The sequence below is a fragment of the Rhinolophus ferrumequinum genome, chromosome 5, assembly GCF_004115265.2.
Source record: "Rhinolophus ferrumequinum isolate MPI-CBG mRhiFer1 chromosome 5, mRhiFer1_v1.p, whole genome shotgun sequence".
Taxonomy (NCBI): domain Eukaryota; kingdom Metazoa; phylum Chordata; class Mammalia; order Chiroptera; family Rhinolophidae; genus Rhinolophus; species Rhinolophus ferrumequinum.
The window spans coordinates 27132345-27151169 of NC_046288.1; the positions used below are offsets into that span (position 1 = coordinate 27132345).

An 18825-nucleotide genomic window follows, 5' to 3' on the forward strand; every position below is an offset into this window, starting at 1 on the left:
CAACAATGTTTGTATTCTTATTACTGCAAGAGAACCCAATACTGAATATAGGTCATGATTCTCCCTTGACGTGAATTTATACACTGTCTTTGGAAAGCGTTGAATTTTAATAATCTTAAAGAATAATCATCTCTTTTAGTTTTCTAAAATTCGGAAGTCTAGTTTTAAAACAAAATTCTGATTCCCTAGTAACAACCCCTGAATTGATTAGACTTCAAATCAACCTTAAATAAAATTTGAAAGTATATTAGTATACTTTATTAATGTACCTTTTAATTATTTATATTTTTATTAAGAATGCATTTCTTTTTTCAAAAAGAAGTTTTATTCAAAAACAGGTAAAAATAGTTGCCTGAAATCATATTTACATATACATCATAATTCACTCAGGATTAAATAGCTTCAGCTTAAGCTGAGCATAAAATTGAACAAATAGGGTCTCTAGGTTAATATGGTTTCATATCAGTAGTGCCTAACTCTCCCAACTTCCCCTCAAAATATGCATAAGGTAATAATAATATAAATAATATCTACTGGTTATGAACCAGGCCTTGTTTATAGTGCTAGATATGTTTTCTCTAATTTTCACAACTCTCAATAGTAGATGTTATTATCCTCATGTTGCAGATGACAATTTTGAGTCTATGGTATTATTCAAAGGCAAAAGGAGCAAAATCATCAAAAATTCTTGAAAGATAGGAAAACATTATAAATTCTGGTAGTAACTTTCAGTAACTGCAATATCCAGTGGGTTGATTTGAGAAGCAAATTTTTGGACTACCCAAACTCTATCCTGTGAACTAAAACTGTATAGAAGCAAGAAGTTTGACAAACTCATTGGCTCACTGCTGCTGTGATTCCCCAGCCCAGAAAAAAGAGCTGTGCTGTACCTGTCCCCAGCCAAGCAGAAACTACAGTTTGAACCATCCCAGTGTGACTCATCAACTCTTTTCTTTATGTGTGTATTCAGAAGCCACAATTCCCAGTATATTATCCTTTATAGGGATACAAAAGAGAGGAGAAGTTCTATGAAAATGTAGTCACCTCATAAAATGGTCTGCATGTGTATCCCCAAAATTTATATGCTGAAATCCTAACCCTTAAAGGTGATGGTATTCGTATGTGGGGACTTTGGAAGATACTAAGGGATGAGGGTTGAGCCATCATGAATGGGATTAGAGGTTGATAAAAGAGGCACCAGAGAGATCCCTAGTACCTTCTGCCATGTAATGATGTAAGAAGTCTACAAGTCAGAAGAGGGCCCTCACTCGACTGTGCTGACACCCTGATCCTAGATTTCTGGCCTCCAGAACTGTGCGTAATACATATCTGCTGTTTATAAGCCACCCAGTCTGTGGAATTTTGTTATAGCACCATGAAGGGACTGAGACACCTCATGAAAAGCAATTTAAATAGAAAGGCAGAGCTCTGACATCAGTGAATGATGGAGCTGGTGGTACAAAGAGGGCGGCTGATGTTTTCATGTACTCTGCTTGCAAGAGCAGAATGTAAGCCTGCATCTAACTATACAGCATGGTTAGGGCCATCCAAATCAGATGATTTATTAACTCAGAAGACAGACATGTCTCTGAAAGTTATTTTCTATAAAAAAAATTTTAGGACACATGTGCTTGGTATCAGCAAAGATATACAAGAAAATATGACCTTAATATAACAAAAGCAGACAACCATAGGGAAAAAATATGCTGTGATAAGAGTACACACATAACAAAAGAGCTCTCTATAATTAAATAAAATTGAAAAAAAATCACAAAAATATCACTGCAGATATAAAATTCACATGGAGGAGTAAAGAGAAAAAGTGACACCAGACAATGGAGATTAAGTGGTTTTCAGAAATATAGATTTGATAAAATCTTTCAGAATGCAGAGGAAAGTAACCTGAACTAGAACTAGAAACAATCCTTGAGATGGAGAACAGAAAATGGGCATTCAAATAATAAATCATTTGTGCTCCTGAGGAAAAAATAAAAGAACAATCTAAACAGAATCAATCTTAAAATTTATAATGAAAGAATGTTCTTCCAGAATGAGAAAAAAATAGTATACTCATTGAAGACACTCACAGTGTCCTTGTCAAAATTCAGTGCAAAATACAACCACATATACATCTATTGGCAAAAAACTTATAGGATAAAGATTTCCTAATTTCATCCAGGAACAAAGAAGATAACCTACATAAGAGTAAAAATCACACCAGCCTTAGACTTCTATTTTATAACATAAAATACTAGAACAATACAAAGTAATATGTATAGAATTATTTGGGAAAGTTTATGACCCGATAATCCTATAAGATGTTGAGATAAAGGAAATGGAAAGTGATTCTTACATACGCAAGTACTCAGAAAATATATCATTTGTATAATTTTCTGGTTTAAAAATGACTTGAAGATACAATTTAGCAGGCAAAAGGTAAATCTAAATCAGAATGGGAAATATAAATCTAAAGAATGGGAAATAGAAAAAGTATAACAGGAGACTTTAGTGGTGGATAATTATAACAATGAGGATAAAATGGAACATAATGTTTTGAAAAAGAATATTGATAAAGTATGTAAACATTAAGAGATAAATAAAATTGTAAAGTTATTTATGAAAGTTCGGAATATCAATTGAAGTTGAGAAGAGAAATTTAGAATGTAAGTTCCTCATTATAAATATTGTTCTTGCTTTATTGTTGAGTTTGATAAACAAAAAATAAAGTTCATATGTAGATTTAACAAATATAAGGCAAGCAAGGAGATGTAAACAAAAACAAAGTGTGTATTACAGAAAAAGAACACAGTGAAAGAAAAATATGTATCAAAAGCCAGAAAACATAAATGAGAAGAATAAATATATGAGTACTGATAATATTTGGAAATATGTATGTTAAATGCTGCATGTTATATAGAGAGGATATTCATTATTTTTCAGTGTCCTTACAATGTTTTTTCATAAGATTGTTTATATTTATTTTATATTTTTAATTAAAATGTATTGGGGTAACAATGGTTAATAAAATTACATAGATTTCAAGTGTGCAGTTCTGTAATGCATCATCGATATATCTCATTGTGCTTACAATATTTTTAATGGACATATATTTGTTCACAAAAGACCATAAATATGTACAAATATGGGGGAAGAGGAAGGCAAAATATTCGCACCAGGTATTTCAACAAAAATGCGAAAAAACTGAGACATTTTAAAAGGAAGAAGCCTAACTAGTTACCACTTTAAAACACTCTTAAAAACAGCAAGAGAAAGGCAACTAGTTACCTATAAGGGAGCTTTTATAAGATTATCAGCTAACTTCTCAACAGAAACTTTTCATCCAAAAGGTATTGGCAGGAAATATTCAAAGTGATGAAAAGCCAGGATCTACAACCAACACTACTCTACTCAGCAAGGCTATCATTTAAAATTGAAGGACAGATAAAAAGCTTCCCAGACAAGAAAAAGCTAAAGGAGTTCACCACCACCAAACCGTATTGCAAGAAGTGTTAGAGGGACTTCTTTAAGACATATATATACACACACACACACACACACACACACACACACATATGACTACATATACTCATATATATGTAGTCATATATGTATATAGTCATATATAATAGTCATATATAATAAAATGGTAATAGTTACATATCTATCAATAGTTACTTTCAATGTAAGTGGATTAAAAGCTTCAATCAAAAATATAGAGTGGCTGAATGGATAAGAAAATAAAACGCTTAACATGTGCCGCCTACAAAAGACTTACTTCAGACTGAAAGACACACAGAGGGGGCGGCCGGATGGCTCAGTTTGTTAGAGCGCGAGCTCTTAACAACAAGATTGCCGGTTCAATTCCCGCATGGGATAGTGGGCTGTGCTCCCTGCAACTAAAGATTGAAAACAGCGATTGGACTTGTAGCTGAGCTGCACCCTCCACAACTAGATTGAAGGACAACTTGACTTGGAGCTGATGGGCCCTGGAGAAACACACTGTTCCCCAATATTCCCCAATAAAAACATTGAAAAAAAAACAGAGAGAGACACATACACATACATCCAGTAAAGGGATGGAAAAAGATATTTCATGAAAATGGAAATGAAATAAAAAAAATAAAATAAAAAATAAAAAGGCTAGTGTAGCAATACTTATACCAGACAAAATAGACAGAATTGACTCTGGGTGGTAAACACACAATGTGATATATAAAAGATGTATTACAGAATTGTACACCTGAAACCTATGTAACTTTACTAAAATTGTCACCCCAATAAACTTTAATTTTTTTAAAAAAATTAACTTAAAATGGATCAAAGACCTAACCATAAGACCTGGAACAATAAATTGCATAGAAGAAAGTATAGATACTAAATTTATAGACCTTGGGTTCAGAGAAGATTTTATGAATTTGACCTCAAAGGCAGGGAAGTTTAAGTGAAAATAAATGGGATTATATCAAACTAAAAATCTTCTGTACAGAAAAAAGACACCATCAATAAAACAAAGAGGCAACCAACCAAATGGAAGATACTTGCCAACAACTACTCTCATAAGTAGCTAATATCTAAAATATATAAAGAACTCATACAACTTAACACCAAAAAATCAAACAATTGAATTGAAAAATGGGCAGAGGACCTGGACAGACACTTCTCCCAAGAAGACATACAAACAGCCAGCAGATATATGAAAAAAATGCTCAATTTCATTAGCTATTAGGGAAATGCAAATCAAAACCACAGTGAGATACGATCTCACACTGTTAGAATGGCTATTAACAAGACAAGTAATAATAAGTGTTGGAGAAGTTGTGGAGAAAAAGGACCCTCATACACTGCTTGGGAATGTAAATTTGTACAGCCACTACGGAAAACAGTATGGAGGTTCCTCAAAAAAATTAAGATTAGAGCTACCATATGACCCAGCAATTCCTCTCCTGGGTGTCTACTCAAAAAATCTGAAAACATTTATTTGTAAATATATATGTACCCCTATGTTCTTTGCAGCATTATCCACAGTGGCCAAGACATGGAAATAACCAAAATATCCTTTGATAGATAATTGGAAAAAAAATTAGGTTCATATATACAATGGAATATTACTTAGCCATAAGAAAAGATGAAATACTGCCATTTGCAACAACATGGATAGATCTTGAGATTATCATGCTAAGTAAAATCATCCAGACAGAAAAAGTTGAGGACCATATGACCTCACTTATATACGGGATATAAAACTGAAAGCAACAAACAAGAAAAATGAACACAAAAAATCATAGACACAGACAACAATTTAGTGGTTACTAGAGGGTAAGAGGGGGTGGTAGAAAAGCATAAAGAGGGTCAAATATATGGTGATGAAAGGAGAACTGACTCTGGGTGGTGAACATACAATACAATATATAAATGATATAGAAATGTACACTGGAAACCTATATAATTTTACTAACCAATGTCACCCCAATAAATTTAATAAAAATAAAAAACACTGAATTGTGAGAGAATATTAAAAGATAATTATTTAAATATTAAAATAGAATTATAGAAATATAGTTATATGTTATAATATCAAAAATGCTGTGTAATTTTCTTTTTTTACCACATTCTGTAAGTCAAAAAACTTAAAATTGTATTTGGTGTAAATTTATAAATTTAAATGTCTTAAAAATAATAAACAATAATAAAAAGACTAAGTGTTTGGTTTACAAAAACATAAAATGAACCAAAAAAAAAAAAGCTTGGTATTATTTTGGTGATCATTTTGCAGTATTCACAAATATCAAATCGGTATGTTGTACACCTGAAACTGATATGATGTTATGTCGGTTATACCTCAATGGAAAAAACAACCTTGGTAAATTCTACTTCTAACTTTTCTATGTCTTTTATGCATTATCTTTGCTATGAAAGAGACAGTTAATTGTGGGTTTTTGAACTTACGGTTGTTAAGAAGATTCCTCATCTTTTTGTTGTCGATAGCTAAAGTAAACAAAACATAAATTAGTTGGTAGAAGAATATGTTCTTATGTTCATGTAATTTTGTTCAAATTGTCAGTATAAGAAACGCTTATTATCCAAAGCATCCATATTTCAAGAGGGCATGATTTTTCGTAACCGAATTATAAATAACTCTACTTTGATTTGGTCCAAAATGTATAATTTTGCTTTAAAATAAAAACATTTTGGGTTTTATTTTTGCTAAGAAATCAGAAAAAAAGTTAGGAAACTAGGAAAGAATGGTAAGGGTAAATGTCCCTGATGGCTTCCTTTGGGAGCTCAAGTATAACTCAAAGAAACAATCTCAAATTCCCATCACAACTGGTGTTCTCTACGTCAGGTGTACTAGCCTATGTGTGTTAGGAGGCCTGGCGGCAGTGTTGAAAGGCAGCTCCGATTAGCTAAAGGCATCACAGACCCCTCATAGCCTGATTTCCAGGCCCTGGTCTACAAAGGGTAGGAATTTAGTCAGTGCAGGTCCCTCGTGGTGAATATGGTGGAAAGTTGCACATCAGGCAGCAGGCACTAGAGGCATGAAGCTCTCATATACAGTCAGTCCTGGGACCCCACCAATTCCACAATCTCCCCCTCCACTTTAGGCTTTCTCCTGTGACATTTGTTTCCCATTCAAATTTATCTTAGTGTTCATTTACTCTCAGTTTCATTGGACTCTTGATGGTTTGGTGTCTGTTTTGTTTTGGGTTATTTGTTAGAAAGAAAATAGAGAAGTATATGATAAGTAGCTCAGGAACACTGACTTCCCCAAAAGAGGAATGTGAGTCCCAAATCCTATTAGAGGTTTTCTGGACATTTCACTTCTCTTTATTTAGCAATAGATATGTTTGTGTCAGAAAAAATATATGCAGTAGAATTTTGGTTATTGAGTATGGTCATAGAATATAGATATTTTGATCTTAACACAACCTGTACGATAAATATTCAGTGTACATGACCAAGAAGGCTGATTTTTTTTAAATTGTAAAATGAGAAACTATACACTTTAACATCTTTTTTATGATAGATATTTTACTTTAGCATATCTGATCAAGCATTAGGGGCAATTATATTATCAGAAATTGAGATTTAATTGGAGATTGCCATTTATAGAGTCCTGGAAAATACCATGTTTTATTTTAGGATATAATTGATTGATAATAAAGGTGGATACCACACTCTTCATTATTTCTAATACTTCTTGAAAAAGTTCTCATTAATGTGTGTGGAGACTCCATCTCAAAATGTATTTCAAAGAGTTTCCCAATTTCTAACATAGAAATTAACTTTAGACAACCTATTTCTTAAATTCATCATTGCTGGGAGGAGAAATACTTTCAGGTCCAAAGGGCAAGGCTTATTTTTTGGTATTAAACCAGAAGTAACTGAACTTGGAATACTTAATCAGAAGCAATGAACAAAGCTGCGACACATATGGTATGTGACATGTGATAGAATTTGGGTGGAGAGAGGTAAGAAAATAGAAAGAAAAAGTCCCTGAACTTGGCACTTATGATCTTATTTGAAACATGGAATTTTACTTTCTCTAATTATGTATGGATATATAAAAGAAATAGAAATGCCTTTCAGCTAGGATTCCAACTAGCTTTGAAGTAATTTAAGTTTCATGACCTTTTCGAACTTCATTTTCTTCCATTTTTAAGGGAAAACAAAATGACAACTTCTCTAATTTTGTGAGAAATAAATGAAGAGATGAATAAAAAAAAAATTGTTTAAAATTAGAAATAAGCTAGACAACCTCTTCACAGTTCGCATCAGTGGTTCTTCCTACAGGGGTAAACCTTCATAATGATATCTGTAGCTTTGATACAATAGAAGCTAACCCCCAGACCTCTCAGAGTTAGAATTCCTGTGCCAGATCTGGCCCCAAGGTTTGCTAGTCCCATATCTTACATCTTCCTTGGGGCTCAACTTCCTTAAAATGGTAAAAAATAATACTTAACTCTTTTATGCTTTTGAAAAGATCTAACATGACACCACATGGGAAAAAAAAAAAAAGCAACCAAAGCAGAGACCTAAATCAAATATAAAACAAATAGTCATAAATCTAAACTTAGCCTCGTAGTGAACTTTTATTTTAGTTTTATTCCATACTGGTATATGTATATCAATGGTGAATTCTTAAAATGAGAGAATACATGTATACTGATCTAAATTCTTATGAGTGGATTGCAAGGAAAGGGAATCAGAAAGATGGTAAAAAGACTTACATGTGAGTGTAAATGATGATTTGTTTATAGTAAAAGGCAATTGTTTTGTCTTCAGACTTTGATATAAAATATTCTCAATTTTTGTCTTGATTCGCTCAGCATTACCAGTAGATGGGTATCGAAACATGAGCACCGTAAGAATGGTCACACCATTTGCATCTGGACTGAAGAGCAAAAAAGCAGATAAATACATATAATAATAATAAAGCCAGTTCTCTAATCATTAACTATTTTTAGGTATTAAGATTCACACTAATTTTAAAGAAGCATAACAGGTAGCATATGTGTAGATCAGATTTCTAAACTATCTTTAGGAATACTGGCTGAGATACATAGCTGAAAAAAAAATGTTCTTTGCCCTTTCTTAGCTCATAGTCTAGAGGGGGTTATGGGAGAAGGAGATGTTCATTAAATCCTGTTTTACGTGCACTTATACGATTTGCTTTTTAAGGTGTTCTGAGCCAGTGTTGTAACCAATGTCATTCTTCTTCAGTAGAGACACTGCTTTGCATTCACCAAACCCAGTTGCCTTTGTCTCCAGAACATAGATGTAGATTTTTTTTTCCCTAGCCTCCTTGCAGTTTATTTTATTTTTTTAACCTTTTAATTGTTTTTAGGTTTTTTTTTACTCAATAAAGCTTCATTTTTATTTATTTTTTTAATTTAGCTTTCTGACTCTGTGCTTGTGCTTTCAATACTTCCACAACAATTTTCTGCTCCTCAATAAGGAAACCACCCTGATCCTGTCATGGACACATTTAGCACACATGGATCCACTGTAGGCCCTGCTGACATGCTTTTTTCATTTTAGACAACCTCATTAGAACTTTAGATCTCACAGCACAAACTCCATGAAGCTAGCCTGGGCACATGCCACATGCAGATTTTGGTACTTTTCCAACCTTCTTGGTATAAAGGTAAACAATTCTATTACCAGGGGTTCGGGACAGCCTCGTTTTGTTAGAAGCTGTATTATGGGATACATAATATGCCTCCAATAGTATGTCAAATGCTGGACCATTCTGAATGCCTGTAGACACTGTCCCTGGAAAAGCTCCCTTTCAGTTTATTGAAACTCTCTAGAAAATTCTGGACTGTGGAATGTGGGCAGAAATGATATATCCCACTTCCAGGCCTGGTCCCTGAAAACCTCCCATACCCACTTCCATGCTTTCACTCTTCCTTTATTTGCCAACCAGATGCAAAAGACCCAGTGCATAGTTCCCCAATCCCTACCAGCACATTCCTTGCTGCCACTTCTGACTGGTTGAACTGAACCACCAAATGAAATGTGTTAAACCATTGATATTTGGGGGTTTAATGATCAGTTAACATGAGTTTGATAAGTGGGTTATTAGAGAAAGCAGTTATAAAAGGAAATCTTTTGATAAGAGGTTTGACTATATTAATTTATACTGTAATGTTTAAGTCTAGCAAGCCTCTAGTCACCTTTCAGCAATGAATTTAATTTGAAACATGTAAAGAAAGAAGAAAGGAAGGAAGAGAGGGAAGGAGGAATGAAAGTAAGGAAGGAGCAAAAGTAGGGAGAGGGAGAGGGAAAGAAAAGACATGGGCTCCTTAACCATAAGTTATTGACTTTACCATCAAGAAGTAAAGCAGACAAATAAGTGTTATATATAGATATACTCATAGATATAGATATAGATGTGCATATATATATATATATATCCACAAAGTAAGTCTTAAAACTTTTGATCACAGTACATAAAAAAGATATTCTAATAAATGTCAAGCCTTTGGACATGATTTAAAAAGCACATTCAGGATAGATTCTAGTAACTTATTTTATTCTCTGACAGCAAGTGTATATTCAATTTATGACATTGCCTTTCATCGGAGCATAAAAATGAAAAGCATTAAAAGTAATAATAGAAATGCAATGGGATTGAAGAAAAAACCTTATTGCAGAGAAAGCCATAGGCTTATTGTTGGGTAGGTTTGAAATGAGGACAATCAAAAAGAACTAAACTAAGTTGTACAGAGCTCCTGGCTTAAGGAGCAGGGTGTGTTAGCAGCACCATTTCTTCTCTTCCTGTATTTTTTTTTTTTCTCTTGGAGAGTACCTTTAAAAAAAAAATCTAATAATTGACATTGTCTCTTGTCTTAGAGCACGTTACATCTTTCTATTGTGAATGAGAAACAGCTAGACAATATAAGCTGGGCTGCTCAGGATTTATGAAATCTTTGTTTTCCTGCAAAGGTTTGCTCAGAGGTGCCGAGCAATCTTGTTGAGCCAATGCTTCTTAATGGTACTGGTTTGAAGTTGCAAACCAAGTTTACCTACCTTATTTTGATAACATGAGATTTGATAAACCGAAGTGGTCCAGAAGAACGTTGAAATATCCTAGACATCTGATTAGAAAAATTTTAACAAGTATTAGTCTTAAGAAAAATGTTACTCCTTATCTTATCTAGAGACTTGGGTCAATAAGAAGGATTTCAGTTTATTCTCAGATATGTGAGCTGGTGATTTGCAGTGGTAAGACTAAACCAAGTGCTACCAGTAATCCTTACAGAACTATACAACCTTAACAAAATTGTTCGATGTTGCTAAGTCTCTATAAAATACGGTAATAACAATACCAGCCTCATAGAGTTGTTTTGAGCATTAAATGAAATAATGTATACCACACATTTCACACATTGCCTGGCATATTGTCAACTATTGATAATGTTTATTTTGATTATCATCAAATGAATTAAAGTATTTGTATTATTTTTTAAGGCAACACACTCACTTTTAAGAAAACCCACCCTAAGTTTGCCTTATTCTCAGGTGTGGCATCTAATCCATTATTGATATTTCTTGATTTCTTAAATGATTATCCCATTACTACAGCATTTGACATAATATGTAACAACATCTATTGCATGACTCTGACTCCCTCACTTGTTAGTCATCTCTCTATGGCAGTCAGGCTTTTACAAGTGGTGCTAGGTTTAGGAATAAGTTTTACCACGCTCCATACCATCAGCATTTTATTACTCAGGTTTTCCAATCTGAACCATTGATTTTGGTTGTTCAGTAAACTGATTTCCTAAAGGGTCTTGCTTCCCAAAAGACTGTTGAAGCACTGCCTTAGAGAGAAAAAAAAACACTGGACTAAGAGTTGGAAATTACAGGCCCACATACGTTTACATAAGGCCCACTTCCATGGTAAATTTTGCCTTCCAATTACTATATCCTTTGGGAGGAGGGAATATTGCCTCCTTCCCCACAAGATTCCTCCTTCTCCCTGACACCTCTAAACTAGTAACAATACTCATTGGTTTTTACTTCCTAAATATTGAGTCTACCTCCTTTCCTTCAACCCCACTGCAATGGTCTAAAATCAGCTCCCTTGAAACTTGTACCTAGGCCTTCGTAGCAATCCCCCCACTAACACGTTTATACGGTTCTAAGCTAACTTTCCTCCCCTCATTTGATCCCCCACAATGCTACCAAGTAGGATATTTTTTTATTAAAGTTTATTGGGGTGACAATTGTTAGTAAAGTTACATAGATTTCAGGTGTACAATTCTGTAATACATCATCTATATGTCACATTATGTGTTCACCACCCAGAGTCAGTTCTCCTTCCATCACCATATATTTGACCCCATTTACCCTCTTCTAAAGTGCCAATCTGAGTATGTCATACTCCTACTTCATGCCCAGTGCCTCCCTCTGTGTGAGCTCCACATTCTTAGCCTTTCATTGGCCCTTGCTTTGCCCCTATCTCCAAAGCCTATTCTCTTATCTATTGAATGACCTGTTCTTTCCTAAACACACTAGACTGGTTTACACCTCTATGATTTTGCACATTCTTTCTCTCCTCCTACAATACACTTCTTTTCTCAGGCAAATTTTTTCAGTGACAATTCTGTTATTTTTCAGAAACTCTAGTGACAATGAAGTAATCTTTGACTTGCCCTCCATGCACAAAGTTGAACACTCCTTTATTTGGGCCACTCCAGCATCTTGCACATGATTTTATTACAGCAATTTTCATGCTGGTTTGCAATTATCTCTTTCCCACTATAGACTGTGAGTTGAGTGACAGCTGGGAGTGTGTCTGATTCATCTTTGTATCTTCAATGGTTGGCACATACTTGGACCACAGTAAACACTCAATGTATGTTTGATGAATAAATCCATGAATGAATGTATGAATAAATGAATGAAGAATCAACACTATGGTAAAGGGAAGAAGATAATACACATTGTTTTGTTTTATCTGCAAATCATGTTGCTAAATTTAAGTAGAAATCCATGGAAATCTCAAGTAAGGTGGAAGCCAGGAGATCCTGGTGGTGACCTCTACGTGGATGGTTATGCCAGGGATTTGAATCAGTTCTGAGTTATATCACTTACAATTCCACTAAGCTTCTCTGAGCTCATTTTAGTTTTATTTCTGAAGGAACAGGGAGAAAATCTGATTTTAAGTTCTCCAGCACTTTATATAAAAGTCCTCTAAAATTTTGAACTGTACATAATGGCACTTTGGGAAAAGTTCAAGATTCTGTCATATCAGAGTTTAAGAAAATACCAAGAATCTATTCAAACTAAAATGTGACATTAACAACACCATGGTTCCCTAAGGAGTCAACTGCTCTTTAAAAATTGGGTAGTTCTGGTACAGTCCAGTACTGGTGTAAGTATGAACACCAGCTTACATGCGTTAAGCCCATACTACACGGTAGGCATTGGGCTAATTCCTTTGTTCAGACCTCACCCACCTTATGAGGAAAATATTTTATTGACTCTCAATAGCCCCATTTTATGCAAGAAGAAAATGAGCTCAGGACACTTAAGTCAACTTGTCTAAGGTATAGAAAGTTGTTCTTCTGTACTATGCTGTACACCTGAAACTAATATTGAATGTTATCTGTAATTGAAAACTAAAAATATTTTTAAATGAACAAAATACACAGAAAAAAATGGACAGGTATGTGGAGTATTAGAAAAACATAACTAAGTCTGAGGTTGTGACAGCATAGTGGTTAAGCACACTTTCAACTACTAAAGCTGTCTGGCACCAGAAGATGATTTTAGAAACAATTTAGCTTCTTTTAGCCTATGTCTCCTCTCACTTACAAAAGGGGAATTATACAGCAGTTACCCCATAAAGTTGTTATAAAGTTATAAGTAAAGCATAAAGAACAACAACAAAAGAAAGTGGTGGTTCTGGCATATGAGTTCTGACAAATAAGTTAGCAAACTTTGTTGCAGTAATATCGCTAACATTTTTTAATATCAGAGGGATTATTCATTATGAATTTGGACCAATTGGAGTATAATAATAAGAGTATAATAATAAGAGTAAACAGTTAACCAAGGTTACTCTTTGGAAGTGCTGAAAGGGCTGCATGAAAAAGTTAGATGACCTGAATTTTCGCCAACAATTCATGGCTCTTGCACTACGACAATACACCAGCTCAAACAGCACTGTCTGTGAGGGAGTTTTTAGCCAGTAAACAAACAAATAACTATATTGGGACACCCTCCCCACTCACCTGATCTGGCCCCCAGTGACTTCTTTCTTTACCCGAATATAAAGGAAATATTGAAAGGAAGATATTTTGATGACATTCTGGACATCAAGGGTAATACAACAGCTCTGATGGCCATTCCAGAAAAAGAGTTCCAAAATTGCTTTGAAGGGTGGACTTGGCACTGGTATTGGTGCATAGCTTCCGAAGGGGAAAACTTTGAAGGTGACCATAGTGATACTCAGCAATGAGGTCTGTAGCACCTTTTCTAGGATGAGTTCGTGAACTTAATTGTCAGACCTCGTATGAACCCAGGAAATGTGGCTCTAGATCTTATGTTCTCAAGTATAATAAGTGGCACTGACAACTCTAAGTTACTTCTATACTTGACAACAGGTGTTCAAGTCAGGAGAGGTAGAGAGGTCCTGAGGCAGGAATCCCTTAAAGAAGGCCTCAATACATCTTTTATTTCCTGGCTCTAAACTTCATAAAACATAACCTCTTTTGAGGTTGCTTTTTTTTTTCTGCTTCTAAGTCTGACAGAGCTAAGGGAACTGCTTCTGTCAGACACCTAATCATTATTGCAAGCAATTTCTGGAGATGTTTATATTTTTATATTAACTTATGTTTATATTTTTCTACTGAGAACTCACTAGTATTACATTTAGTCCAAATTACAAAAATTAATTTTATCTTTGCCTGTTTATGGTCCAAACCTAGAAACAGGGCATTTTATTAGCGATTATTCCATTTAAAGCAAGTGTCTAAGCTCATGGTAAAGTGGAAACGTTGACCTAGGAAATCACATACCAATTGCAGTCCTTGGTTTGAACTCCAGCATTAAAAAAACAAAAGAACATGTTTGAAAAATACATGTGAAAAAAAAAATATATATATACATGAGGTTCTGACTAATAGTACACCCAGTAGTAACTAGCAAGTCTCTGGCAAGCTTGAGCTTGCACCTTCCCCTCTGGCAGGGAACTACATGCAGGTTAAGTCTTCATGGAAGATCAGAAACTCCAATGACAACAACTCTTTGGCTTGCCCTCCTCAAACAAAGTTGAACGTCCCTTTATTTGGGCCACTCCAGTATCTTGCACATGATTCTATTACAGCAATTACTGTGCTGGTTTGCAGTTGTGTCTTTTCTACTCTAGATTGAGCTGAGTGACGGCTGGGAGTGTGTCTGATTCATCTCTGTATCTTCGGCATTTGGATACCAGCTAGGGAATACCTTTCCTGGTCCACCCATGAAAATACATCAGGCAAATTCTGCAGATTTCCTGCTACTTTAAGGGAGTATATACCAGCATAGGGCAAATACACCAGCAAGACAGATTCCATTTTCCTTTCTTCTCCAAAAATGCTTCCTGCTAGCCCAACAGGTTTTTTTTTTCCTTTTTCTGAACTCCTAAAATACTGGCCATTCTAGTTGTATATTTGACAATTGTATTATGCACTGTGCTTCTCTCATATTGTTATATCATCTTTTTAGCTCTCATGTTATATAAATTTTCAGTTTGTATTATTTTCCATGCACAAACTTCCATACATAACCCATTATTATAGACTCCAATAAGGAAGGAACTGTACAGACTTTGGTATTCTTCACAGCCTTGCAAAAAGTAGTTATACAATAACATTTTCATTAATCGATTGATTCTCCAGCTATGGGTAATTTTAAACAACAGTATGAAGGAACAGCAGTATAAAGAAAAAAATCCTGGCTTTTGCATTCATTCGTGACACTTTTACTATACCCTGTCTCCTTCTTTTTTCCTCATTTATTTATTTATTCATTCAACATAATTAGGAGTCCCCTATATTTCCAGCACTGTGACAACAGTGGGTAAAGTGTAATGAACAGAAGTTGTGGTCCCTGGTTTCACAGACTAGAGAGAGAAATAAATTAAAAAGCAACTAGTCTGGAAAAGTCATACTATAGAGTAATGGCTGGGGGCTTGTACTAGAGAAAGTTTCTCCAGGGAGGTACATTTAAATGATCGCTGAAGGATCAGAATGAGTAAACTACAAAATGAATAGGGCCATGGGGCAATCTTCCAGGTAAAAGAAACAGAATGTGCAGCGAATCCAAAAGACCAATATGGGTAGAGAACAGTAAGCAAAAAAGAGTATAGAAGTTGGAGGAATAGTCAGGGCCAAAGCAATCAGGACCTTGAAGGCCTTTGTGAGGAGCTTGGATTTTATTCTAAGTACATTCGGACCCACTTATGAAATTTTAAGCAAAACAGTAGCATAACGTGTTTTTAAAAGATTTTTCTGGTTGCTATGTAGACAAGATATTAAGAGGGAGCCTGAAGTGGAAACAGAGATAACTGTGAGCTGCCTGTGGAAATATATTAAGATAGGTTTAGGATGGAGATAGTGAATTAGAAGTAGAAACATGACTTGTGAATGGATTAGACATGAGGATAAGGGAAATGTAGGTATTCTAGCAACTAGACGGACAGTAATGTCATTTGTTGAGTGGAAAAAATAGGATGGGGAAGCAACTTTTAAGAATTGGATTTAGATATGGTAACTTTGAGATGCCTGTGAGAGTTCCAAGTGGAAATGTCAAGTAGACAATGAACTGTATAAGTCTGGGGTTCAGAGAAATCTGAGTTAGAAATTAAAATTTTGGAATTAGAGCTATTGTGTATCTATCAGTACTTCTTTTTTTTTCTGCTAAGAGAACCCCTCTTTCCTAATGAGAACTCATTTTTTATGGTTCAAATAGAGCTAAAGTCAGCCCCTCCTCCCATCTCCCACAGGGTGGCAGTTTTATTCTCTTAGTCAAAGTGATTATTATAGACATGGGCAGGCGTTCCAAATTTGGCCAAGTAGGTTGGTTCTTCAAACTTTCCTCCAAGAACTATTAGGGAAAATTGTCTTTTCCTCCTTTAATGAATCACCTGGGAAAAATGTGAGTATAGAGGAGCTATTAGCTTCCTTACCTGCTACATGGAGAATAAATATTTTTTAAGAAAATTAAAAACCTGAGGACATTATTTGAGCCTCTGAATCCAGCCAGACCTGAAGCCAGATGAATCACTAGATTTTCCTAACAGTCTTGTCTTCCTTCCTCCCTCCCTCCCTTCCTCTGTCTTTCATTCTTTCCTTCTTTTTCTTTGACTCGTTAATTGGGTTTCTGCTATTTTCTACCAAAAGTGTTCTATTTATCATGGGAAAGGACAAGGTCATTTATAGAGCAACAGAAGAAAGGGAAGCAGAGTCAGGATCATCTGAAGGCCTAGCGAAATGGGAATTTTATTGTCTATGATCATATACAAGCAAATGAAGTTTTTCTTCTTTCTTAGGAAATTTCTTAAAGAGCTGAATGCACTTAAATGACGATGCATTGTGATGAAAGAGGAATTGTAACACATATTTGTTCCCTACCCAAACTGCATTTACCGGACAGGTGTATCCATTCCCTAGCTTTTGTAAGTCTTGATTGATCACAGCTCAAACCTACACTTCTCCAGCAGCCTGGCCTTGTCTGACCTGAGAACTTTTCCCAGTGATGTCAAGAGCTTATGCTCTACCTTGTGGTGTAACACAAACAGCCCAGCCCTCTTACCTCTGGGCAGAACCACCTTTGTGAGGCAATTTAGGTTCCAGATATCCCAGAGAAATGAGCCTGAGACTGCATTTCTGAAAGCACATCTTTGTCTAGCTTCTTATTCTGTTCTTTCTGTTGCCCTAACTTTTTACAAGACTTTCCTGAAAGCTTTTGGTTAATAAATCACTTAACCAAGAACCTTCATCACAGGCTCTCCTTTTTGTGATCTGACCTAGACAGGGGTAGATTAGTTGGAACTAGAGAATGCTCTGCTATGCATCGATTTCAATGAAGTCCATTCTTTGGAAGATCAGTGATCCCACATATTTAATTTTTACAGGAGGTTTTAGCGTGTAACCAGGAAAGGATTTAACAAACTTGAATGGAAAAGTGTTTTTAGAGATAATATTATGTGTCTCCAAAGGTGTTTTTATATTGTGTTACTTCTTTGAAATAGAAAAAAAAAAATTTTTTTTTAAAGATTTAAACTTAGTTGTAATTTTAGAACATATGGCGTACAATAGAGAGTAGTCTGGTGGGAAGCTAATATTAAACTATAAGGTTAGAAGAACGTAGAGCCAACATCAGTAGTTTTTCGATATTGAAAATTCTGCATAATGGATGGAAGTTGTCTTCCTATCCAACAATAATAATTGTAATTTCATTTATAGTATTAGTTTTTTTAAATTATTTTGAGCATTGATTTCCAAAGTGAAGCCAATGTTTCACAGATGGTGTGGATAATATCAGAACTTGTATTTATATTTATTTTTATATAAACAAACAAATTTTTAAAACATTAGCTCTGAGGTTTGGAATCCTACCAGGAATGCACTGGTTACCTGATATCCCCAAGAAGAAAATGGAAATCAGTTGGTGGGGGCAGGGTAGGTGGGGGGAGGGCGGGCGGACGGAGGATGGGCAAAATGGGTGAAAGTAGTCAAAAGGTACAAACTTCCATTTATAAAATAAATAAGACAGGGGGATATAATGTACAACATGGTGCATTAACTATATTATAATCAATAATATTGTATTATACAGTAAGTTTTCACAACATTGTTGATGGGTTCTGCAGCTTTAAGTGAAATGATGTAAAATGAAACCAGTTTTACCATAGGCTAATTGATATAAACAAGAGATAAGTTCCTAAGGCAATTTCATAAATCTTATAATGAAATGACATTATTTGAAAACCAGCTCTATATTTGAAAGTTGCCTGGACAGTAAATCTTAAAAGTTTTCATCATGATAAGAAAAAAATTATAACTGTGTGGTAATGGGTGTTAACTAGACTTATTGTAGTGATCATTTCATGATGAATACAAATATCAAAACATTATGTTGTACACCTGAAACTAATATGGTATATATCAATTATATTTCAATAAAAATAAAATAATCTGAACATAATTCCGAATAAACCCACCACCAATAACGTAAGGGGAAAAAAAGAATTGTAGCAACATAATCGTAAAAACCACTGTTATGTTAAGTGACAAACATTAAATAGCTATGGAAATTAAAATACTATTT

At 34.7% G+C, this 18825-nt stretch overlaps 1 protein-coding gene across 1 annotated transcript in view; it reads right to left on the bottom strand.

Moving 5' to 3' along the window:
- LOC117022344 (transmembrane protease serine 11F-like) overlaps positions 1–18825 on the bottom strand; it is a 79727-nt gene that overhangs the window by 12404 nt on the left and 48498 nt on the right. Inside the window, exons 5-7 of the mRNA XM_033106346.1 lie at positions 10534–10601; positions 8229–8392; positions 5947–5985 (exon numbers count right to left, since the gene is read on the bottom strand). Of these exons, the coding sequence (XP_032962237.1) occupies positions 5947–5985; positions 8229–8392; positions 10534–10601 (271 nt within the window). The remainder of the gene's footprint in view (positions 1–5946; positions 5986–8228; positions 8393–10533; positions 10602–18825) is intronic.